This window comes from Lutra lutra, chromosome 2 (assembly GCF_902655055.1).
Source record: "Lutra lutra chromosome 2, mLutLut1.2, whole genome shotgun sequence".
Taxonomy (NCBI): Eukaryota; Metazoa; Chordata; class Mammalia; order Carnivora; family Mustelidae; genus Lutra; species Lutra lutra.
In genome coordinates, this window is record NC_062279.1 from 142,543,542 (window position 1) to 142,566,552 (window position 23,011).

Sequence of the window (23,011 nt, forward strand, 5' to 3'; positions counted from 1 at the left end):
CCACGTGGGGCTTGATCTCATGATCCTGAGATCATGGCCTGAGCTGAAACCAAGAGTCAGTTGCTTGACCAACTGTGCCACCCAGGCTGCGCCTCATTTTAACCATTTTCAAATACAAAGTTCAGTGGCATTGATTTGGATATTGTATATACGTACTACACTTTGTGTATCCATTCATCTGTCAAATGGGTTGTTTCTACCATTTGGCTATTGTGAATAATGCTGCTAGGAACATGGCACAAATGTTTGAGTCCCTGCTTTCATTTCTTTTGTGTATATAACCAGGATTGGAATTGCTGGATAATATGATAATTCTATGTTAACTTTGTAAGGCACTGCTAGACTGTTTTCCAATGTGGCTGTACCATTTTATGTTCCCACAAACACTATATGAGGGTTCCAGTTTCTTCATGTCCTCTCTGAGGACATGACTTTTATTTTCCATTTTGTTTTTATTATAGCAATCTGAGTGGGTGTGAAGTGGTTTCTCATTGTGGGTTTTTCTTTTCTTTTTTTATTTAATTAATTTTTTAAAAAGATTTTATTTATTTATTTGACAGACAGAGATCACAAGTAGGCAGAGAAGCAGGCAGAGAAAGAGGAGGAAGCAGGCTCCTCGCTGAGCAGTGAGCCCGATGTGGGGCTCAATCCCAGGACCCTGGGATCACGACCTGAGCTGAAGGCAGAGGCTTTAACCCACTGAGCCACCCAGGCACCTCTCTTTAATTAATTTTTTTAGTTTTATTTATTTAGGTAATCTTTACACCCTGTATGGGGCCTGAACTCACAGCCCCGAGATCAAGAGTCATTTGATCCTCCGACTGAGCCAGCCAGGCACTCATATCTCATTGTGTTTTGATCTGTGTTTCCCAATGACTAATGATACTGAATATCTTTTCATGTATTTATTGGCCATTTGTATATCTTCTTTGGAGAAATATCTGTTCAAATCCTTATCCATTTTTTAAAGTAGGCTCTGTGCCTAGTGTGGAGCCCAATGTGGGGCTTGAACTCATGACCCTGAGATCAAGAGTCAGATGCTAGCTTAACTGACTAAGACGTCTAGGCACCACCTTTGCCCATTTTTTAATTGGATTGTTTGCCTTGTCTTTGTTGAAATGTAAATGTTCTTTATATATTCTAGTTACTATACTCTTATCAGACAGTTGCTTTTCAAATATTTTCTCCCATTCTGTGTTTTCTTTTCCTTTCTTGATGATTTCTTTTAGGAACACAAGTCTTTATTTTGATGAAGTCCAATTGATCTATTTTTTCCTTTTTTTTTGCTGTGCTTTTGGTGTCATATCTAAAAAAACACTAGTTAATCCAAAGTCACAAAGATTTACACCTATATTTTCTTCTAAGAGTTTTATAGTTTTATCTCTCACATTTAGATGTTTGATCCAGGTGGAGTTAATTTTTGTATATGGCGTGAGGTAGGGATTCAGTTTCATTCTCTTGCATTGGATATCCAGTTCCAGGACCGTTCATTGAAATGACTGTTTTTTCACCATTTAGCTCTCTTCATGCCTTTATAAAAAAGTCCCCTGACTGTAAAGGTGAGGGTTTATTTGTAGACACTTGTGAAGAAACATGTGTTTGTATCTAGGGCCTACCCGGGTAATCCAGGTAAGTCTGCCATCTCGAGATTCTTGATTTCATCATATTTGCAAAGGCTCTTTTTTATTTTATTTATTTATTTATTTATTTGACAGAGAGATCACAAGTAGGCAGAGAGAGAGAGAGAGAGAGGGAGAAGCAGGCTCCCCAAGAGCAGAGAGCCCAATGATGTGTGAGATCATGACCTGAGTCACAGGCAGAGGCTTAACCCACTGAGCCACCTATGTGCCCCAACAAAGGCTCTTTTTTAAAAGTAAGGTCATATTTATAGGGATTAGGACCTGGTACATTGGGAGGGCCATTATTCAGCCTGCTACCGATGGTAACTCTAGGCTTTACTTTTTGAGGAACTGGCAAGTTGTTTTCCAAAGCAGCTGCATATTTTGCATTCCCACCAGAAATATATGAGAGTTCCAGTTTCTCCACATCCTTGCCAACACTTATTTTCATTATAGCCATCCTAGTGAATGTGATTGGCATTTCACCTATGACCAATGATGTCAAACACCGTTTTTACTCATTATTGGCTGCGCTTCTTTGAGCCAACTGATATTTAATGATCCATAGTGTTAATAGTATTTTTTTTTAAGATTTTATTTATTTATTTATTTATTTATTTATTTGACAGACAGAGATCACAAGTAGGCAGAGAGGCAGGCAGAGAGAGAGGAGGAAGCAGGCTCCCTGCTGAGCAGAGAGCCCGATGCGGGGCTCAATCCCAGGACCCTGGGATCATGACCTGAGCCGAAAGCAGAGGCTTTAACCCACTGAGCCACCCAGGCGCCCCTTAATAGTATTTTCTGCATATAGCACCAAGTGATTAGAATGGAGGTTGCTTCCATTATTTGACATTTGCATTGTAGTTAAGATATAAAATTTACTTTGGGACTATTTATGCTATTGAACGTATTCATAGGGTTATAGAAACATTTTCATGTCTATTTGCATATTAATTACCTCAGTATGTTTCTGATTCTTTGGGGGTAAGTTTTAGTGCATAGAATGAAGTAAATTATATTAAATGTCCCATTAGTTAACTTTTTCTCCCAGTTCATGCTCTTTTTAAAATTAGTTTATTTTCATTGAGATATGTAATTTACATATAACGTTGTGTAAGTTTAAGGTATACAGCACCCTCAGTTAAGTTTTAAATGTCATCGTTTATTTGCTTCCATGTACCTAGCACTGGGTATGGCCTTATCAATACAGTGGCTAAGAAACAGATGTGACCTTTGCCCTCTTGGCAGAGATAGTTATAAAATAAAGAATTGCAGGAATAAACTTCATTACAAACTGCAGTAAGCCCTTTGAAGGAAAAGGTACAGACTTTTGGGTAAGTACAGGATCCCAAAGTGGGACAGATCATGACAATTTCCAGGGACATGAAAAAGGCCAGTCTTCCTGGAGTGGAAACAAAGAAGGACAGTGGCACTGTGTGAGAGGAAGGGAGGGAGGCAGGGCTTGTGGGCCTGGTAAGGGCATTTGTCTTAGTTGAAAGTCGACCTGTCAGATTTCCATCGGAGGGATGATGTAAGTGGATGCACGTTTTTTTTTTTAAAGATTTTATTTATTTATTTGACAGAGAGAAATCACAAGTAGGCAGAGAGGCAGGCAGAGAGAGAAGAGGAAGCAGGCTCCCTGCTGAGCAGAAAGCCCGATGTGGGGCTCGAACCCAGGACCTGGGATCATGACCTGAGTCGAAGGCAGCGGCTTAACCCACTGAGCCACCCAGGCACCCTGGATGCACGTTTTTGAAGGGCATCTGGGGTTTCAGTGTGAGGACTGATTTATTTTTTTATTTTTTATTTTTATTTTTTTAAAAGATTTTATTTATTTATTTGACAGACAGAGATCACAAGCACGCAGAAAGGCAGGCAGAGAGAGAGAGAGGAGGAAGCAGGCTCCCTGCAGAGCAGAGAGCCCGATGTGGGGCTCGATCCCAGGACCCTGGGATCATGACCTGAGCCGAAGGCAGAGGCTTTAACCCACTGAGCCACCGAGGCCCCCGTGAGGACTGATTTAGAGTGCGGAGAGGGGAGCGGGAAGGCCAAAGGAGCCATTGTTGCTACTGCTGGCGGGAGTGATGGAAGCTTAGTGTCAGCTGGAGGCCATGGAGCCTGATGACTATGAGAGATCTCTAAGAAGTGGGATCTGGTTGATTTATGTGGAAGTAGGAAGGACGGGGTCCTAAGGATGACTTCCAGGTCTGATCACCCACCGAGATCAGGTTCACAGGGTGAGGGGCTGTGTTGGATGCAATCTGTGCATTCATGTTTAGAGATCAGAGGATTCTGGGCTATAGGTGCAATCTGGGAGATATCCGTGTCCCCTGGTGTCTCAGCATCACATGACTGGGAGTGGATAAGCTCTTCCTAGAGACTAGAGGACGGGGAAAGAGCCCTCGCATCCCCGTGTGGCTCAGGCGAAGCACACCAAGAAGGAGCAGGCGGATGGGTCTGTATGCATTCTGGAAGTGGAGGGGTCAAGAGACCGGCAGACTAGGATGGATCCAGGCAGGTATGCAGCAGAAAGGTTGAGCAGCCGCTGGTTTTGCCCCCAAGGTCAGGGTCTTTGTTTCTATCTCTAGTGCTCAGCCACAGTTTTGTTAAATGAATGAATGAAGGAATGAATAAATTGGTGACCTCAGCTGGAGTTGTGTCAGGCAGATGTACAAGCAGACTTCCCCCTAATGAACGAACGTGCCTACTCAGCTACCCTCTACTTCGTAAGCAGATCTTTATTTTACTAGTTTACATGTACATTTGATCTAGTGTGGTAGTAAGCATATTTGGGGATTTTCTGAATTTTATCCTCTGATTGTCCTAAATTTGTGGATGCTGGAAAATCCATGAGCTATAAAACTTTGAGTCAGTGCCCTTTCTAAAGGACAATCACTTTGAAAACAAGAGAGAAAGCTTCTGGTAAATGGCTCATTCTTGTCTTGGAATTTGGTGCATTTAGAAACAGCAGTCTCTTGACTAGCTGGTCCCCCTTCCAACTCGGCCCATCAGGAGAGTGCCTCTCAGGAGTGGACTTGGACTCTGGTGCACTGTGCACTCCAGGCCCAGACGGCTTCTGTGCTGCTTCTCCCTGTCAACTGTGGCAGGGCTCCGGCCTCCCCGTGGCCCGAATTTCCTGTGGGGCGGGGCCTCTCTCTCTCTCCCTCCATTCTGCTCACTCATGGCTGGAACAGTAGATGGTTCACTGTGTAGTCTCTGAGGAGTCAAAAGAAGAAGCTGGGTCTTCTGGTTCCTGCAGGACCAGGGCCTCTGATGGGAAGACAGAAGGAGGCTGTCTGCTGCTTCTGAGATGTATTTTTTTTTATAAAAGATTTTATTTATTCATTTGACAGAGAGAGAGAGAGATCACAAGGAGGCAGAGAGGCAGGCAGAGAGAGAGGGGGGAAGCAGGCTCCCCACTGAGCAGAGAGCCTGATGTGGGGCTCGATCCCAGGACCTGAGATCATGACCTGAGCTGAAGGCAGAGGCTCAACCCACTGAGCCACCCAGGTGCCCCTGAGATGTATTTTGTGACACATATCTCTGGTTTATAGTATTTAATTTTAGTAATATAAGAAATCTAATGCGTGGAAAAGTGAAATCATTAATAGAATTGTGAGGCAGATAAGGTAAAAAAGCAAGACATTTGAAGTTTTTGTGATTATTTAAATGTCAGATTTTTATTTTTAAAATTTTATTTATTTATTTGACAGAGAGAGAGAGATCACAAGAAGGCAGAGCAGCAGGAAGAGAGAGAGGGAAGCAGGCTCCCTGCTGAGCAGAGAGCCCGATGTGGGGCTCGATCCCAGGACCCTGAGATCCTGACCTGAGCCGAAGGCAGAGACTTAACCCACTGGGCCACCTAGTTGCCCCTAAATGTCAGATTTTTAAAGACTGATTTAGAGAAACATTTTAAAAATTCCCTGATTATATTACTTCGTATAGGTTCCGTGATGTTGTTGTCATTGCTCTAAGATTCTGTTAATGTCATCAGTGTGAAAATTTGAAGTTGCTATAGGATGGAGAAGATTGTATGTGTCATGAAATATTTTGAAATAATTAAAGGACTTTACTGAGTAAATTATCACTTATATTCCCACCACCCAAATATAAGTGGAAGATTTTGGAATTAAGGTGTTTTTGAACCATGCACCATTTTTGTTCTTGTACCTGAGCCAATCTAAAAAAACCGGACTGGGTAACACGAGAGGTTTTCTTGTGAGGTGCCTGTATCAGTGCTGTGTCCAGTCTGAATGTCCCCGTTGTCTTCCCATCACACCACAGGACCATCTTGTCCTTAAGGTCAAACTCCTGTTGATTGGGCCTTCTCAGCCAGGTGGTGTGCTGAGGCCCTTCATTCCCTTCACTGATCTGGCGCTGTGGGCACAGGGCAGCGGTCTCATTTTCCAGAGGAATGTGAGGTATGTGCCATGTGACCTGGTCTTGTCTCAGAGCTCCTCGTGCTCTTTGATTTTGTCTTGCTTCCTTCTGGAAAAACCTAAGGGGCTCTTAACCTGTGTTTCTGTTTTTAAAGCTCTTTCAGAAAATGTGGCTTACATCATGTGATCATTTACTCAAGAGATTTTACAGTTATGCCAGAAATTTACATAGTATCTGAGCTTTAGGATATAGACTTAAAATGCACAAATAATCTTACATTCTTCCTCCTTGCACCTAAATTAAGACTTGTAGCTTCCTTTACAAGTAAGGACTCAGATTTACCCATTAAGAGTTCTGGATGAAATTAAGGGTGATCAAGAAATAAATCTGGAAAGCTTGAATGGAATCCACCTCTAATAAGCAAATATTTTTTTAGTATCTGAGGATGATATAAATATAAAATGCAAAACAAACTAAAATATACCCACAGCTACCCCCACTCCACATACCCCAAATAAACTTAAACTTCGGACATTTGGTTTGCCAAATTAGCCAGGTTAATTTGGAGTACACTGTTTTCTCCCTGGCCAGGCTGTTCCCTCCTGACTCCTGCTGTGGTGTCCTTCCCCAGATCTCCTGGGCTGTGGAGCAATTCCTCATCCCAGGTTGAGAAATCTCAAAGAGGTCTCCCACCCCATTGATGTAACTTTGGCCACCTGCTTTGCAGCCCTTGCCTCTGCTCACGGGGCGCAACTGGCCTCTCTTCCTGTTTCTCTACCAGCGAATGATCTCGATTTCCCCAGTGCTGCCTACACCATACAGATCTTGGTGCCCACTATATGAACCAGAGTCTGGGACTGTTCTGCTCACAGGTTCTTTTTTTTTTTTTTTTTTTTTTTTTTTAAGATTTTATTTATTGATTTGACAGAGAGAGACCACAAGCAGACAGAGAGGCAGGCAGAGAGAGAGAGAAGCAGGCTCCCCGCTGAGCAGAGAGCCCGACGCGGGACTAGATCCCAGGACCCCGAGACCACGACCCGAGCCGAAGGCAGCGGCTCAACCCACCGAGCCACCCAGGCACCCCATGCTCACAGGTTATCATCTCCATGAAGGGTACTGCCTTCTACCTGTTTACCCCATCAGTTTCTTCATTGTCCCCTCAGTAAAGGATGGGTTTCTTGAGAGTAGGGCTCCTGTGGTTCTGTCGTCATGTCCTCACTGTTAAGGGGGAGACTTGACAGCAGTTGAATGAGTTGCCTTCTGAAATTCTTTTGTTACCAGAGAATTGGCTTCTCTCTTCCCACTCTGCTGCCTTTGTTCCTGTCTGGCTCCTCTTACTGATGGTTGGTCCCATTGCCCCACTTCGCCTCCACTGCCCTGGGACCTAGGTAGCTCTCAGGAGTAAGCACTTCCCAAAAGGTCTCTGCTTTCCTTAAGATGCTAAACTTACTTTTGTGAAGAGTCCATGAAATGATACATAGAAAGGACTCAAAATAGTACCTGACACACGTGAAGAATTGTCACCACTAACTGTTATGCTCATCTCTGTTCCTTCTAGGGTAGAGGGAAGTCTTGGTATGATATCAAGGCTTGTGGAAAATACAATCTCAGTCTTTTTTTCTTTTTCTGCTGTTTTGTAAAGCTTAATTTGCCTCTATATTTTGCTTCCCCGAGTCCCCTTTTTCAGCCATACTTGTTGGGTCAATCGCTTACCTTCCATATCTCTTGGTTCACAGACTATTTTAAGAATTAAAATATGGTACAGTAGTATATTTATAATTATATTCCATATCATTCCATAATTATATGTGATCTGGAAACGAGCAAGTGTTGTTGGAGCCAATAAAAGGAAACTATTCTGCACTGCTCACACTTTGCCAAGGATAGTATTCCCAATATTTTGATAGGGTTATTTATTTTTCTATATTTCCTTGCTTCTTCTGTATCATACCCACTGTTTGTCATTTTTTGTTTCTTTTTTTTTAAAGTTTCTCTTGTTTTATTATTAAAACTCCATAAGTAATTTTTTTGTAATTCTTTTTTTAAATAGGGTGAATGGAAGGTAAAGTTTTGAGTTCTTAAATTTTGGAAAATGTCCCTTTTTTGACTTCTTGTTTGACAATTACAGAATATTGAATTCTGTTACAGAATATTTCCACCTCCCTTGACCCCTGTACTTTGAAAACATTGGTGTACTAGTTTCTGGCTGTGTTAGTACAGTGTCGCTGATGCTTTAGGTCTAATAGCTAACATTTAACTCTTTCTCAGAGGTTTCCTCGTTTCTCCTTACTGTTGGGAGTATCACCGGGCTGCCCCTGGATGTAGGTCGGCTGTCAGTGGTTATGTGTAGCGTTTAGTGGGGCCTCTAAATCTTGGGCGCCTAGCCAGTCATTCTGATCAGGACTGGGACAACTCCCCAAGCCCCCGGCCCCGCCCCCGGGCCCCCCCTCCACTCCTCCCAGCTCTAGCGAGTGGGCGGGGCTCCGCACCGGGCTGGGGGCGTGTGGGTGGGGTTCCTTTAGGAAGTCCCGACTGTCTGTAGGGTTTAAACTGAGGGTTCTTTAACAAATCCAACGGAGCAGCTTTCTTTCAGATTGTCCACAAATTTTGGACTCCTGTGGATACCCTGTGTTCGTTTTCCATGTTGGGTTTCGTTCTTTTTGTTGTTGCTTTGGTTTTTGTTTGGATTTTTGGTCATATTCGTAGGAATCCAGGAGAAAAACTAGGCAGACCTGTATGCACCATTTGCACTCCTTAGCTGGAAACTAGGAACATTCCCGAACCCTTGAATTTGGGAGGAAAGTGTTAAAAACTCTCAGTATTATAAAAATGTAAATTTTTCACTGCCTGTGTCTTTTTTTTTTTTTTAAATATAGTATCCCTAAAATAAAATGTGCTAGTAAAATTGGGCAAAGTGGGTGGTAGATATTTTGCAAAACTGTTGTTTGTTGAAACAAGCAATTGTGCACTGGCAACCAAAGTATTTCTCTCCTTGCCTATACTTTTTCATTTGGAGTCTCAGCCACCTAAAGTAGGATTATTTAGAGTCTTAGAACGACTCGGCATGGTTAAACCCTTTAATTGAGGAATTTGTTATGGCTTCCTTACTTTTCATAATTTTTATTTAATTCTTAAGCTTTACAGCCACTATAGGAGTACTTCAATACTGCTGATTTTCTTGCTGTTTAAATAAGCCTATTTTGATTTTCTTGCTGTTTAAATAAACCTATTTTGAGTGTGTGTGTGGTAAGGTTAAGGTTTATAACATATTGCCCCACTGAAAAGAAAAAAAAAAATCCCAAGAGCTGTTTTAAAATAATTAAGCATATGTAATGTTTGTAACTGGTAAAAATGTAGCAAAATGGAAAAGAGTTTCCAAAAATGTACTTAAGTACATTCTTGTGGTGTATTTCACATAGCTGCAGTTTGGGCCAAACACACTGTGGGGTGGGAACAGACCTATGGGAGGATGGAGCCAGATCTCTTCTCTGCCCGTCTCCTCTCTGCTGTGACCTTGACTGCTTAGTTCCCCAGGAGTACTGCTCCCCTGTGTAATTCCTTTTGGAGAGCAGCAGGGATATTTCTAATTACGCGTCATACACCTTTCTTTATCAATTCTTTTTTTTTTTTTAAGATTTTATTTATTTATTTGACGGAGAGAGATCACAAGTAGATGGAGAGGCAGGCAGAGAGAGAGAGGAGGAAGTAGGCTCCCGGCTGAGCAGAGAGCCCGATGCAGGGCTCAATCCCAGGACCCTGGGATCATGACCTGAGCCGAAGGCAGAGGCTTTAACCCACTGAGCCACACAGGTGCCCCTCTTTATCAATTCTTCCAGCTCCTTTGGCTCTGTCCAGATTTTATAAACATTCATGATGACCCAGTCTACATTAGTAAACAAATGAGTAGTTTCAAAAAAAAACCCACAAATACTATTTTTGACTTTTTTTTAATCAGGTGAAAACAGCAGTTCAGAAAAAACTTTCTGAATTGTAATGATCATATTGGTTTATTTCTTATCTCCTTTCCTCACCTAGAAAAGGATTATAGCAGTCTTTGTGACAAGCAACCAATAGGAAGACTTCTCTTCAGGCAATTCTGTGATATACAGCAAGATCTAAAGGGATGCATTGAATTCCTGGATGCAGTGGTAAGCAATTTAGCTCTGTGTTGAACTACCCATTCTTGTGCTTGTGAAAATTAACATACTAGATCTGAAAAATTAGGTCTAAGTTCAGTAGACCTTGGCAATGACAGTAAGAGTAGAAAAACTGGTTTTTTGGTGTCATGTTACCTCGGTATGGAAGTCCTTATATGATACATCTCCATATCTGCCTTTTTTGCTTTCTGTGCTTTCAGTTAACTGAGGTCAGCTGGAGTCTGGAAGCAGATGGTCTGCCTTCCATCCTGTGGTCAGTGCAGGCACACTCAGATATTGCGGGTCTATGTCCAGACCACAGCAATGAAGCATGTCAAATAAATTTTTTGTTTCCTATTGCATATAAAAGTTATGTCTACACTATACTATAGTCTATTAACTGTACAATAACATTAATCTGAAAAAAAACTCTGTTGCTAGAAAATGCTAACCATGCTTCAACCTTTCAGCAAGGCATCATCTCTTTTTCTGGTGGAGGGTCCTGCCTGGATGTTGATGGCTGCTGGCTGGTCAGGGTAGGGGTTGCTGAAGGTTGGAGTGTCTGTGGCAGTTTCTTAAAATAAAACAAGATGGAAGTTTGCAACATTGATTGACTCTTTCTTTCACTTGAACACAGTATAGTTTTTTGTTTTTTTTTTTTAATTTTATATATGAGAGAGAGGGCATGAGCATGAGGTGGGGAGGGGCAGAGGAAGAAGGAGACTCCCTTGAGCAGGGAGCCTGTGGGACTCCATCCCAGGACCCTGGGATCACAACCTGAGCCGAAGGCAGAACTGACTGAGCCACCCAGGCACCCCTAGAGGCCATCATAGGGTTATTAACTGGCCTAATTGCGATATTGTGTGTTGGTGAATGGGGAGGCCTGAGGAGAGGGAAAGAGAGGGGGAGGGCTGGTCAGCGGAGCAGTCAGAACACACATAATATTTATTAAATTTACTGCCTTATATGAGTGCGGCTCAGGTAGCTCCAAAACAGTTAAAAGGAACATCAAAATCACTGATCACAGATCACCAAGGTGAATATAATAATAATGAAAAGGTTTAAAATATTGGGAGAATTTACAAATTATGACACAGAGACAGGACATAAACAAATGCTCTTGGAAAAATGGCACCAATAGACTTGTTGGCCAGAGCATTGTTACAGACCTTCGATTTGTAAAGAAGTGCATTGTCTGTAAAGAGCAACAAAGCAAAGCGCAATAAAACGAGGTATGCCTGTATTCTTTCAGAAGGACATTTGAGGGTCTTGCCTATCCTCCATGCAGCTCCCCAGCCCTTTCCTTCCTGGTGTCTTTACTAGAATAAGACAAAGCTTTGAAAGGAGGTTTTTTTCATTTTGTTGTTGTTGTTGTTGTTGTTTTAATTTAAGCTAGAACTCTGGTATAGTGGGACAGGCCTTGTCAGTTCCAGTAGAATGTAGATATGTCCTAGTGTATTGAGTTCTATTTGCCAAGCTGCTATGTTTTAAGAATTTAGGGACCTCCAGCTCTATATTTTCAAAATGGCTAAACTGTATTGTTAAAGTTCTTTCAGGTTTGGATCTTCTTCTTTTTTTTTTTTTTTAAGATTTTATTTATTTATTTGACAGACAGAGATCTCAAGTAGGTGGAGAGGCAGGCAGAGAGAGAGAGAGGAGGAAGCAGGCCTCCCGCCGAGCAGAGAGCCTGATGCAGGGCTTGATCCCAGGATCCATGGACCACGTCCCGAGCCAAAGGCAGAGGCTTTAACCCACTGAGCCACCCAGACGCCCCATGGTTTGGATCTCCTGATAGTGACATGAGACCTATTAATGGTTAGGTGACCACCAGTTGACTGCAATGACAGGTTCTGTTCGGTTTTGTGTTGTTTTTGATGGCAGCTGTGTGAGTTAGTGAAGAACGCCTCATTATGCCACTTGTACAGTTCGTGCTGCTTGGACTGTCCTTGTGGTAGGTGACTGCGGATTCTTGGAGCTTCGGCAGTGAAGAGATGGCATCTTGCTATCTTGCCTAGTTCCCTCATGGCACCCAGTATGATTGTTCGCTCTTTACCGCTTAGTGTTTGTTGACTGAATTAATGGCATCTTTGGCAATTAGTGTTCTGTGAGAGAAACAACCAATAGGAGAGATTTATTAAGTTTTTTTTAAAGTTTTTATTTATTTATTTGACAGAACACAAGTTGTGGGAATGGGAGAGGGAGAAGCAGGCTGCCTGCTGAGCAGAGAGCCCCACAGGGGCTCGATCCCAGGACCCCGAGATCATGACCTGAGCTGAAGGAAGATGCCTAGTGACTGAGCCACCCAGGTGCCCCTATTAAGAGGTTTATTGCAAGGAATTGGCTTAAACAGGACTGTAAGGTCTGGCTAGGAGAGTCTTAAATCTATAGGACAGGAGGGAATCCTCCCAAAATGGAGTGAAGCTGCTTTCCTCAGGCAGCATTCCTTCAGGAAGCCTCAGCTCTGGTTTTAATGCCTTTCAACTGATTGAATCAGGCCCACCCAGATTCTCTAAAATAATCTCCTTTACTTAAAGTCACCTGGTAAAGACTTTAATCACACCTACAAGTATGAGCCCAGCAATGACTAGATGAGTATTTGAACACCTGGACATTGTTTCTAACACGATGGCATGTGGAAAGACCCTCACAAAATCGCAGTGCTTTCTTTTCTGTTGATTGCATGCCATCCAGTGTCCAGAACGTGAGCTGGAAGGTTCTCTAAGTCAGCGGGGTTTAGTTACTAGTCGAGGTCAGTACAGTGCCCTTGAACACAGAACAAGAAGCTGGCTCTGACTGGGTCACGGCCTGACAGCCGTGGCTCCCAGGCTGGGCCCGTGGAGGAGGCAGAATCAAGTACGAGGTACGACTCCTGCCCACAAGGGCTTTCTGTGTTCAGTACATGAACTTCCTTCAGTCTTGGTTTCCTCACTAATCTCTCCAAGCCCATCTGACTATTAGCTTTGCTGTTCTTCTCAGCCCCGAGCTGCAGGATCCAGTGGCTTCCCTGAGGCCTCCTTGTGCCTGAGTCTCCAAGTCTGTTGACATTGTGGAGCAGTCTCTGCTTGAAATTCTCTTAGCCAGGCTTTTATGATCTCTGCTCAGGCTTTCTCTCTTCTTTCTTTGCAGTTTCTTCCTTGCTTGTTCTCTTGTAGAGGTTTAGATATTGATCAAGTTCTGCCTTGACCCTTCCTTTGGCTTCTGGCCTGCATGGTAGCAGCCGTCTCTTACAATCCCCTGCCTGACACCTGCATAGGGACGTCTCCTGCTTTGGCGTTGCCAGCTCTGACTTCTCTGGGAGCTCTGCACTCAGGTCTGCCACGTGCCTCTTGGACATCTCTAAAATGCTGTTGCCTAGAGCAATGCAAGGTGTTTATTTGGTTCTGTTTGGCCACATTTAAGGGCTGAAAGTGTAATATGCCAGAGAGCACTGTGGAATGTGTTGCTTTACTGCATTGTTCACCCTTAATGGTCTTTTCCCTTCCTTGCCATTAGTTTCCCAAAAAAGAGCTGCAGACACTCGGTCAGTATCAGATCAGTTAGAGCTACTCTGTGGTTCTTAGGGCACCCAGCCAATTCCGTATTTCAGAGAATCTGAAACCCTGTGAAGTCAGTGGAGAAGCTCCACTACTATTTACCTTTGTTCTCATCTCTACCGTCAGGCAGAATACGAAGTGGCCGCCGACGAGGACCGCAGAAGCTGTGGACTGCAAATCCTACACATGTTCTTCGATGCCGAGGTGTGTTTTCTTCCTTAGATGAAAAGATTTGTTAATGCTTGCTTAAATAATTAGAGTACATTGCCCTTCTTACTTAGTTGGATAAGATATAACAAGTATGTTAAAATTTTTATTTCTTATAAATAATCCTCTTATGCATTTTCTTTTTTTTTTTAATATTTTATTTATTTTACAGAGAGAGAGAGAGAGATCACAAGTAGTCAGAAAGGCAGACAGAGAGAAAGGGTGGGGGAAGCAGGCTCCCTGCTGAGCAGAGAGCCCCATGCGGGGCTCAATCCCAGGACCCTGAGATCATGACCTGAGCCGAAGGCAGAGGCTTAACCCACTGAGCCACCCAGGCGCCCCTATGCATTTTCTTTTGAGTTGGTGAGGAAATGAACAAATCTCTTAGAAAATTAATTCAAAGAATCTAAACGTTTCTATGTTTCCTCAAACAGAAAACAGCATTAGAGAATTTTATTTGTCTTGGACTGAAAATAACATTTTTTTCCTAACAGCTTTAATGGGTCTTAGGTTTTAGGCTTTTTCATTCAGTAGACTATCCTTACAGTTTACTGTGTCCCTGAAATGAGAGCTGTCACTTGTTTCCTTTCACATGACTTCTCTTTTGTAGGCTGTTAAAAGTCCTAAACCCTGGGCAGGCCCCTCTGTGTTGTAGAGTTGGAGGAGAACAGTAACAAGGATAACTAACCTTTAGTGAATACCGCTCTGAGCTGTGTACATGTGAGTTGTTTAATACAACAGTCCTATGAGATGGGTTCATTATTATGTCCATTGTCGTAGGTAAGACTGAAAATCAGAGTGGTTAAATGGCTCACCAAAGGTCACACAGCATGTTAAGTGCGGGAGCCAGGAATCAAACATGGAGAGATTGTGCTTGGAGAATAGCATAGTAAGAATGAGTCCAAAATGTTCAGATTCTGAGCCTAGCTGGCTGAAGATGGTAGGGGAAGCTCACTGGTGCAAAAGATAATGTGGGGGGCAGGGAAGGCCAGTGAATTGGCAAGGGAGCGCAAAGATAAACGCACAACCAGTGATGTCAGAGTTTGTCTCAGACCAAATAGGTTTTGACTCCAAAGCCTGTGTTCGCCTTAGCCGCCAGCATCAATACCAAACTACCATGGCTCCTAGATCATTTCCAACACAGGTGCTACAGCATTCACATAAATTGCAGGTACCCCCAGTGACTGGGAGGAGTTGATGTTTCTCATTCACCTAATTCCATTGTGTTTTATTTTTTTTAATTTAAATCACTGAATAGTTTTGTATTTTTTTTTGACAACAGAAATAAAACTTTTTTGCCATAAAAATAATTTTGAGGGACGCCTGGGTGGCTCAGTTGGTTAAGCAGCTGCCTTCGGCTCAGGTCATGATCCCGGCGTCCTGGGATCGAGTCCCACATCGGGCTCTCTGCTCATCAGGGAGCCTGCTTCTCCCTCTGCCTCTGCCTGCCATTCTGTCTGCCTGTGCTCGCTCTCTCTCCCTCTCTCTCTCTCTGACAAATAAGTAAATAAAATCTTTAAAAAAAAATAATTTTGACATTGACATTATTTTATAACTCTATTCTGATTAGTCAAAATATGAAACATTTAATTTTCTCCATGAGCTTTTTTTTTTTTTTTTTAATCACCAGTGCTCATCACAAGTGCCCCTCTTAATCCCCATCACCTATTTCACCCATCCCCCCAGCCCACCTCCCTCTGGTGACCATTAGTTTGTCTTCCATAGTTAAGAGTCTATGTTTTGGTTTGTCTCTCTCTTTTTTTTTCTTTGCTCATTTGTTTTATTATTATTTTTTTAATTCCATGTGTGAGTGAAATTATATGGTATTTGTCTTTCTCGGTCTGATTTATTTCACTTAGCATAACACTATCTAGCTCCATCCATTTCATTGCAAATGACAAGGTTTCATTCTTTTTTATGGTGTAATATTCCTAGATAGATAGATAGATACGTACATACATACATAGACCACATCTTTATCCATTCATCAGTCAATGGACCCTTAGGCTGCCTCCATAGTTTGGCTATTGTAAATAATGCTGCAATAAACGTGTGCTTATATCCCTTTGAATTAGTGCTCTCATATTCTTTGGGTAAGTACCCAGTAGTGTAATTATTGGATCATATGGTATTTCTATTTTTAATTTTTTGAGGAAACTCCATACTGTCTTCCACAGTGGCCACACCAGTTTGTATTCCCACCTATAGTGCGTGAGGGTTCCTTTTTCTCCACATCCTCACCAACACTTGTTTCTTGTCTTTTTGATTTTAGCTATTCTGACAGGTGTGAGGTGGTATCTCACTATGGTTTTGATTTTAATTTCCCTGATGATGAGTGATGTTGAGCATCTTTTCATGTGTCTGCTGGCCATCTGGATGTCTTCTTCTGCCTGTCTGTAATCAGATTATTTGTCTCTGGGACATTGAGTTTTAGAAGTTCTTTATATGTGTTAGATACTAACTCTTTCTTGGGATGTGTCATTTGTAAATACCTTCTCCTAATCAGTCAGTTATCTTTTTGTTTTGTTGATTGGTTCCTTCACTGTGCAGAAGCTTTTTATTCTAATAAAGTCCCAATACTTAATTTTTGCTTGCTTCTCTTGTCTCAGGAGATATTATCTAGAAAAAAGTTGGGGCAGCTGATGTCAGAACTGTCTTTGCTCTTCTGGGATTTTTGTGGTTTCAGGTCTCACAGTTCGCTCCTTAATCCATTTTGAGTTTATTTTTGTGTGTGGTATGAAAAAGTGGTCCAGTTTTCCAAACACCATCTTTTCCCATTGCATATTCTTGCCTCCATTGAAGATTAATTGACCATATAATTGTGGGTTTATTTCTGGGTTTTCTATTCTGTTCTGTTGATCTGTGTGTCTGTTTTTGTGGCAGTAACGATACTTTTTTGACTACTATAGCTTTGTAATGTATCTTAAAATCTGGAATTGTGATACCTCCAGTTTTGTTTTTCTTTTTCAAATTTGCTTTGGCTATTCAAGGTCATTGTGGTTCCATTTAAATTTTAGGATTGTTTATTCTAGTTCTTTGAAAAATGCTGTTGGTATTTTCATAGGGATTGCATTAAATTGCTTGGGGTAGTATAGACATTTTAACAATACTCGTTTTTCAAATCTGTGAGCATGTAATATCTTTCCATCTGTTTGCATCATCTTCAATTTCTTCCTCGGTGTTTTAAAATTGAAAATTTATAGACCTTTCACGTCCCTGGTTGAGTTTATTCCTAGGTATTTTATTATTTTTGGCATAATTAAAAATGGGATTATTTTCTTAATTTCCCATTCTGCTGCTTCTTATTGGTGTATAGAAATGCAATGGGTTTCTATACATTGATTTTATATACTGCAACTTTAGTGAATTAGTTTTCCAGTTCTGGTAGCTTTTTGGTGGAGTCTTTAGGGTTTTCTATATGTAGCATCATGTCATCTGCAAATAGGAGAAGCTTTACTTCTTCTTCACCAATCTGGATGCCCTTTATTCCTTTTCTTGTCTGATTGCTGTGGCTAGGACTTCCAGTATTATGTTGAATAAAAGTTGTGAGAGTAGACATCCCTGTTTTGTTCCTAACTGCCGAGAAAAAGCTCTGTTTTTCTCATTAGGGATGATGTTAGGTGTGAGTTTTTCACACATGGCCGTTATTATGTTGGGGTGTGTTCTCTCAAAACCTACTTTGTTAGGGCTTTCATCATGAATGGACGTTATACTTTGTCAGATGTTTTTTCTATGTCTGTTGAAATGATCATTTGGTTTTTATCCTTTCTCTTGTTGATATGATGTATCATATTGATTGATTTGCAAATATTGAACCACCAGTGCAACACGGGAATAAACCCCACTTGATTGTGAATGATTGTGAATTTTTTTTTTTTCCAGTGTATTGTTGGATTTGGTTTGCTAGTATTTTGTTGAGGATTTTTGCATCTGTGTTCATCAGAGATGTTGGCCTGTAGTTCTCTTTTTTTTGTGATGTCTTTATCTGGTTTTGGTATCAGGGTAATACTGGCCTCATAGAATGAATTTGGAAGTTTGCCTTCCTTACCCAGTTTTTGGAATAGTTTGAAAGGAATAAGTATTAATTCTTCTTTAAATGTTTGGTAGAATTCACCTGTGAAACCATCTGGTCCTGGACTTTTGTTTGTTGGGAGGGTTTTTGTTTTTTGTTTTTTTGTTTTTTTTTCTTTTAATGATTCAGTTTCTTTTCAGATAATTGATCTGTTCAGATTTTCTATTTCTTCCTCTTTCAGTTTCAGTAGTTTATATGTTTCTAGGAATTTATCCGTTTCTTCTACATTGTCCAATTAGTTGGCATATAGTTTTTCATAATATTCTCTTAGAATTGTTTGTACTTTGGTGGTGTTTGTTGGTATTTCTCCTCTCTATTTGTGATTCTATTTATTTGGATCCTTTATCTCTTTTTCCTTGATGAGTCTGGCTAGAGGCTAATCAACTTTATAGATTTTTTTTCAAAGAACCAGCTCGTGGTTTCATTGATCTGTTCTACTGGTTTTTTAGTTTCTGTATTGTTTCTTTCTGCTCTAATATTTATTATTTCCTTCTTTCTGTTGGTTTTAGGTTTTGTTTATTGTTCTTTTTCCAACTCCTCTAGATATAAGGTTAGGTTATTTATTTGAAATTTTTCTTGCTTTTTGAAGTCGGCCTGTATTGCTATAAACTTCTCTCTCACAGCTATTTTGCTGCATCCCAAAGGTTTTGAACCATTGTGTTTTCATTTGCATTTGTTTCCATGTACTTTTTTATTTCGTCTTTTATTTCCTGGTTGACCCATTCATTGTTTAGTAGCATGGTATTTAACCTCCTTGTATTTGTGGTCTTCCCAGATTTTTTTTGTAGTTGACTTTCAGTTTCATAGTGTTGTGTCAAGAAAAGATACACACACAGCATGACTTTGATCTTTTTAAATTTGTGAAGGTTTATTTGTGACCTAATGTGTGATCTTTTCTGGAGAATGTTCCACGTGCACTTGAAAAGAATGTGTATTCTGCTCTTTGAGGATGGAATGTTCTGAATATATCTGTTAAATCTGTCTGGTGCAGTGTGTCATTCAAAGCCATTATTTTCTTGTTGATTATCTGTTTCGATAATCTGTCCATTGAGGTAAGTGGGGGGTTAAAGTCCCCTAATATTATCCGTTATTATCAATTAGATCCTTTACATTTGTTATTAACTGTTTTATGTATTTGGGTGCTTAGAGGTTGGATGCATAAATATTGACAATTCTTATATTCTCTTATAGGATTGCCCCTTTATTATTTATTATGTAATGCCCTTCCTTGTAGCTTATTATAGTCTTTGTTTTAAAGTCTATTTTGGGGACACCTGGGTGGCTCGGTGAGTTAGAGCCTCTGCCTTTGGCTCGGGTCACGATCCCAGGGTCCTGGGATCAAGCCCCACATTGGGTTCTCCGCTCATCGGGGAGCCTGCTTACTCCTCTCTCTCTCTGCCTGCTTCTCTGCCTACTTGTGATCCCTGTTTGTCAAACAAATAAATAAAATCTTAAAAAGTTTGTTTTGTCTGGGATAAGTATTGTTGCTCTGGCTTTCTCTTGACAAGCCTTTGCGTGATAGCTGTTTCTCCGTCCCCTCACTTTCCCTGGCTGGTGTCTTTAGGTCTAAAATGGGTCCCTTGTAGGGAGCATATAGTTGGGTCTTCTTTTCTCAACCATTCTGTCATCCTGTGTTTTTTGACTAAAGCATTTAGTTCATTTACATTCAAAGTAACTATTGATAGATCTGTACTTAATGTCATTTTATTGCTTGTTTTTTGGTTGTTTCTGAAGATATTCTCTCAACCTTTCTTGTCTTTCTCTCTTTGATAGTTTGCTGGTTTTCCTTAGTGATATATTTGAATTTACTTCTCTTTATTCTTTGCATATTTATTAGTGGTTTTTGATTAGTGGTTCCTATTAGGGCGATACATAACACCGTCATATAACAGTCTATTTTAAGTTCATGGTCGTTTAAGTTTGAACCCATTCTTTACTCCTTTCCTTCCCACATTTTGAGTTTATGATGTAATATTTACATCTTTTTATTTTGTGAGTTCCTTGACTGTTTTTACAGAAGTATTCATTTTTACTGCTTTTGTATTTCCTCCCTTCATATCATCCTTTTTGGTTTTCCTTTCCATTGAAGTCACCTTTAATATTTCTGGCAGGGCTGGTTTAGTGATAAGCTCCTTTAGTTTTGTTTGCCTGGGTGAATCTTTATCTCTCCTTCTTTTTTATTTTTTAATAAGTATTTTATTTATTTATTTGAGAGAGAGGGTGCACAAGCAGGGCGTGGGGTGGGGAGGGCCAGAGGGAGAAGCAGGCTCCCCACTGAGCAGGGAGCCTGACTCAGGGCTTGATCCCAGGACCCTGAGATCATGACCTGAGCCAAAGGCAGACATAGTAAAGATGGAAAAATGCCTCATTTCTGTTAGATCATTTAAATGACACCTATTAATGGCTATAGTTATATCAGTATTGTTCATTTTTAAAAATGAGTTTTCTATATTGTATATTTCTATCATTAGTTCAACTTTGATGAAAGTATTTCTTTGATTTTTAGAAAACCCAGTTTTGCTGTGCTAGCTTAGCTATACCACTGCCAGAAATCAGTCTAGAATGCATTTCTCATGCCTAATGACAAACTAAATGTGTAATTGAACATGATCTGGGTATCTTTTTCAATAACTCTGGAAAAAAGTTTTGTTATGTGTTTTCTTTCTCTGGAATTTTCTAGTTGAGGATTTAGAGAATGGGAAGCTGGCATGTAGGGACATAATGAGTGAGAATGTGAAGTGGTAGGGCCTTTTTGGAGGTCAGCTTTGCAAGGAATATCAGTGTTTAAGAGACAGGTATCCTTTGAGCTAGTAATTCTACCTCCAAGAATCTGTCTTATAAAAACACCATGGTACAAAGATAGGCATAGCAGTGGTGTCTGCAGAGGAGGAAATGGGTAACTAGAATGTGTCAGAAGGACAAATAAACACATCCTCTGGAAAACCATGCAGTCTTTGGGAAAATATAGTAGCTTTCTCAGTTGCAGCACATATTTACAAAACTACATATATATTTTTATCGCCTTTGTGTGAGAAAAAATTGTGTATTTCTGAGGGTTTGTGTCCATGTGGATGTGTTTACATTTTTTTTTAAAGATTTTATTTATTTATGTGACAGACAGAGATCACAAGTAGGCAGAGAGGAAGGCAGAGAAAGAGGGGGAAGCAGGCTCCCCGCCGAGCAGAGAGCCAGATGCAGGGCTCGATCCCAGGACCCTGAGATCATGACCTGAGCCGAAGGCAGAGGTGTTTTTTTTTTTTTTTTTTAAAAGATTTTATTTATTTATTTGACAGAGAGAAATCACAAGTAGGCAGAGAGGCAGGCAGAGAGAGAGGAGGAAGCAGGCTCCCTGCTGAGCAGAAAGCCTGATGTGGGGCTTGAACCCAGGACCTGGGATCATGACCTGAGCCGAAGGCAGCGGCTTAACCCACTGAGCCACCCAGGCGCCCCCAAAGGCAGAGGTTTAACCACTGAGCCACCCAGGCGCCCCTACATTTTTAATTGTGACAAAAAAGACATAAAGTTGATCATCGTAGCCATGTCTAAGTGCACAGTTCAGTGGCATTACACATACTGATGTTGTGGGCAGCCTTCACCACCATCCGTCTCCTGAACTTTCTTTCTCCTACAGATCTGAAATTCTGTCCCTATGAAACACAGCTCCCACTTTCTCTTCCCATTCCATGTTCTGTCTCTAATATTCTGACCATTTGAGGGACCTCATAGAAGTGGGATCATACAGTATCTGTCCTTTTGTGGCTGGCTCATTTCACCGGGCATAATGTCCTCAAGGTTTATCCGTGTTGTAGCAGGTCAGAACGTCCTTCCTCTTTGAAGCTGAATGACATTCCCCTGCATGGATGGACCATGGGGTTCATCCATTCGTCTGTCAGTGGGCCCTTGGGTTGCTCCCACCTTTTGGATATTGTGCATAATGCTGCTGTGGATATGGTGTACAGATATCTCCTGGAAAGCTTGCTTTCCACTCCGATTCGATTTGCTTAGGAAAAGATCTGAAAAGGTAGACAACACAGTGAACTCTGGAAGATGACACCAGGGCAGCAGGTGAAGGTGGCTCTTTGATTTATTTCGGGCTCTCGATGTTGTACTTTTTTTTTTTTTTTTAAGATTTTATTTATTTATTTGACAGAGATCACAAGTAGGCAGAGAGGCAGGCAGAGAGAGAGGAGGAAGCAGGCTCCCTGCCGAGCAGAGAACCTGATGCAGGGCTTGATCACAGGACCCCGGGATCATGACCTGAGCCGAAGGCAGAGGCTTTAACCCACTGAGCCACCCAGGCACCATGTTGTACTTTTTTTTAACAGTAAGCATTAGGTTCTGTTTATAGCTGGTAAATTATGAAATCACTAACTATTATGCATTTGGTTTGTGCTGTATCAAAAAGGCGGCAACCCCTTTACCAGAAATACCTGCCCGTGTTTTGAGAGAATGTCGGTTGAGACTGAAGCAGAACCCCGGCAAGGACGTCTTTGAGGAATGCACAAGGTAATCAGCCCCTGCCATCCCACACAGCCATGTGGCTGACAGCAGACGGAGGCTTACAGGGCCTCTCTCTGCATGACACCAGCTCTTACCAAAGAACTTTCCCAGTTAACGCAGTCACTTTCACTGGAGAGATGTGCATGAGGGGTGATAATTACACAGATGGAAGGGACGCACTGAAGTGGGTCACATCATGGAGACCCAGTGTTTGTGTGTAGCTTTGTGGGTCCCTGACCCTCCACTCGGCCTTCTGAAATGCGTGTGTGTGGGATGAAAAGATTCCATAAAGTGTTGTTTTTTAAAGCCCTAGGCACTTGCATCTTTTCTCTAGATGTTTGCAATACAGACAGGAAAATTCCAAGTGAAAGCACTTTGACTAAATCTGGCTTCTGATGTACACAGGGAGAAAGAATGGTTTCTGGACTGATCTGGCCCAGAACACAGAGTCCTCTGTCCAGTCAGGCAGCATTCGGGTGTCATTTCTCCTAAGATCCATTCAACAGAGGCTGGTTCATGCTGGTTCTCTGTTCAGTGCTGTGTCCATTTCCTGGGGCGGCCCTC

The 23,011-nt window shown here is 41.5% G+C and overlaps 1 protein-coding gene across 15 annotated transcripts in view; it reads left to right on the plus strand.

Annotated features, from left to right (window-relative positions):
* GRK4 (G protein-coupled receptor kinase 4) overlaps positions 1 to 23,011 on the plus strand; it is a 103,312-nt gene that overhangs the window by 26,951 nt on the left and 53,350 nt on the right. For 9 of the 15 annotated variants that reach the window (XM_047718689.1, XM_047718691.1, XM_047718690.1 and 6 more), the window contains 3 exons: positions 10,035 to 10,147; positions 13,795 to 13,872; positions 22,353 to 22,453. In XM_047718689.1, the coding sequence (XP_047574645.1) occupies positions 10,035 to 10,147; positions 13,795 to 13,872; positions 22,353 to 22,453 (292 nt within the window). Of the gene's footprint in view, positions 1 to 7,090; positions 7,113 to 10,034; positions 10,148 to 13,794; positions 13,873 to 22,352; positions 22,454 to 23,011 lie in introns of those variants that run through there. The other 6 variants (XM_047718697.1, XM_047718698.1, XM_047718699.1 and 3 more) reach the window with 2 other exon arrangements.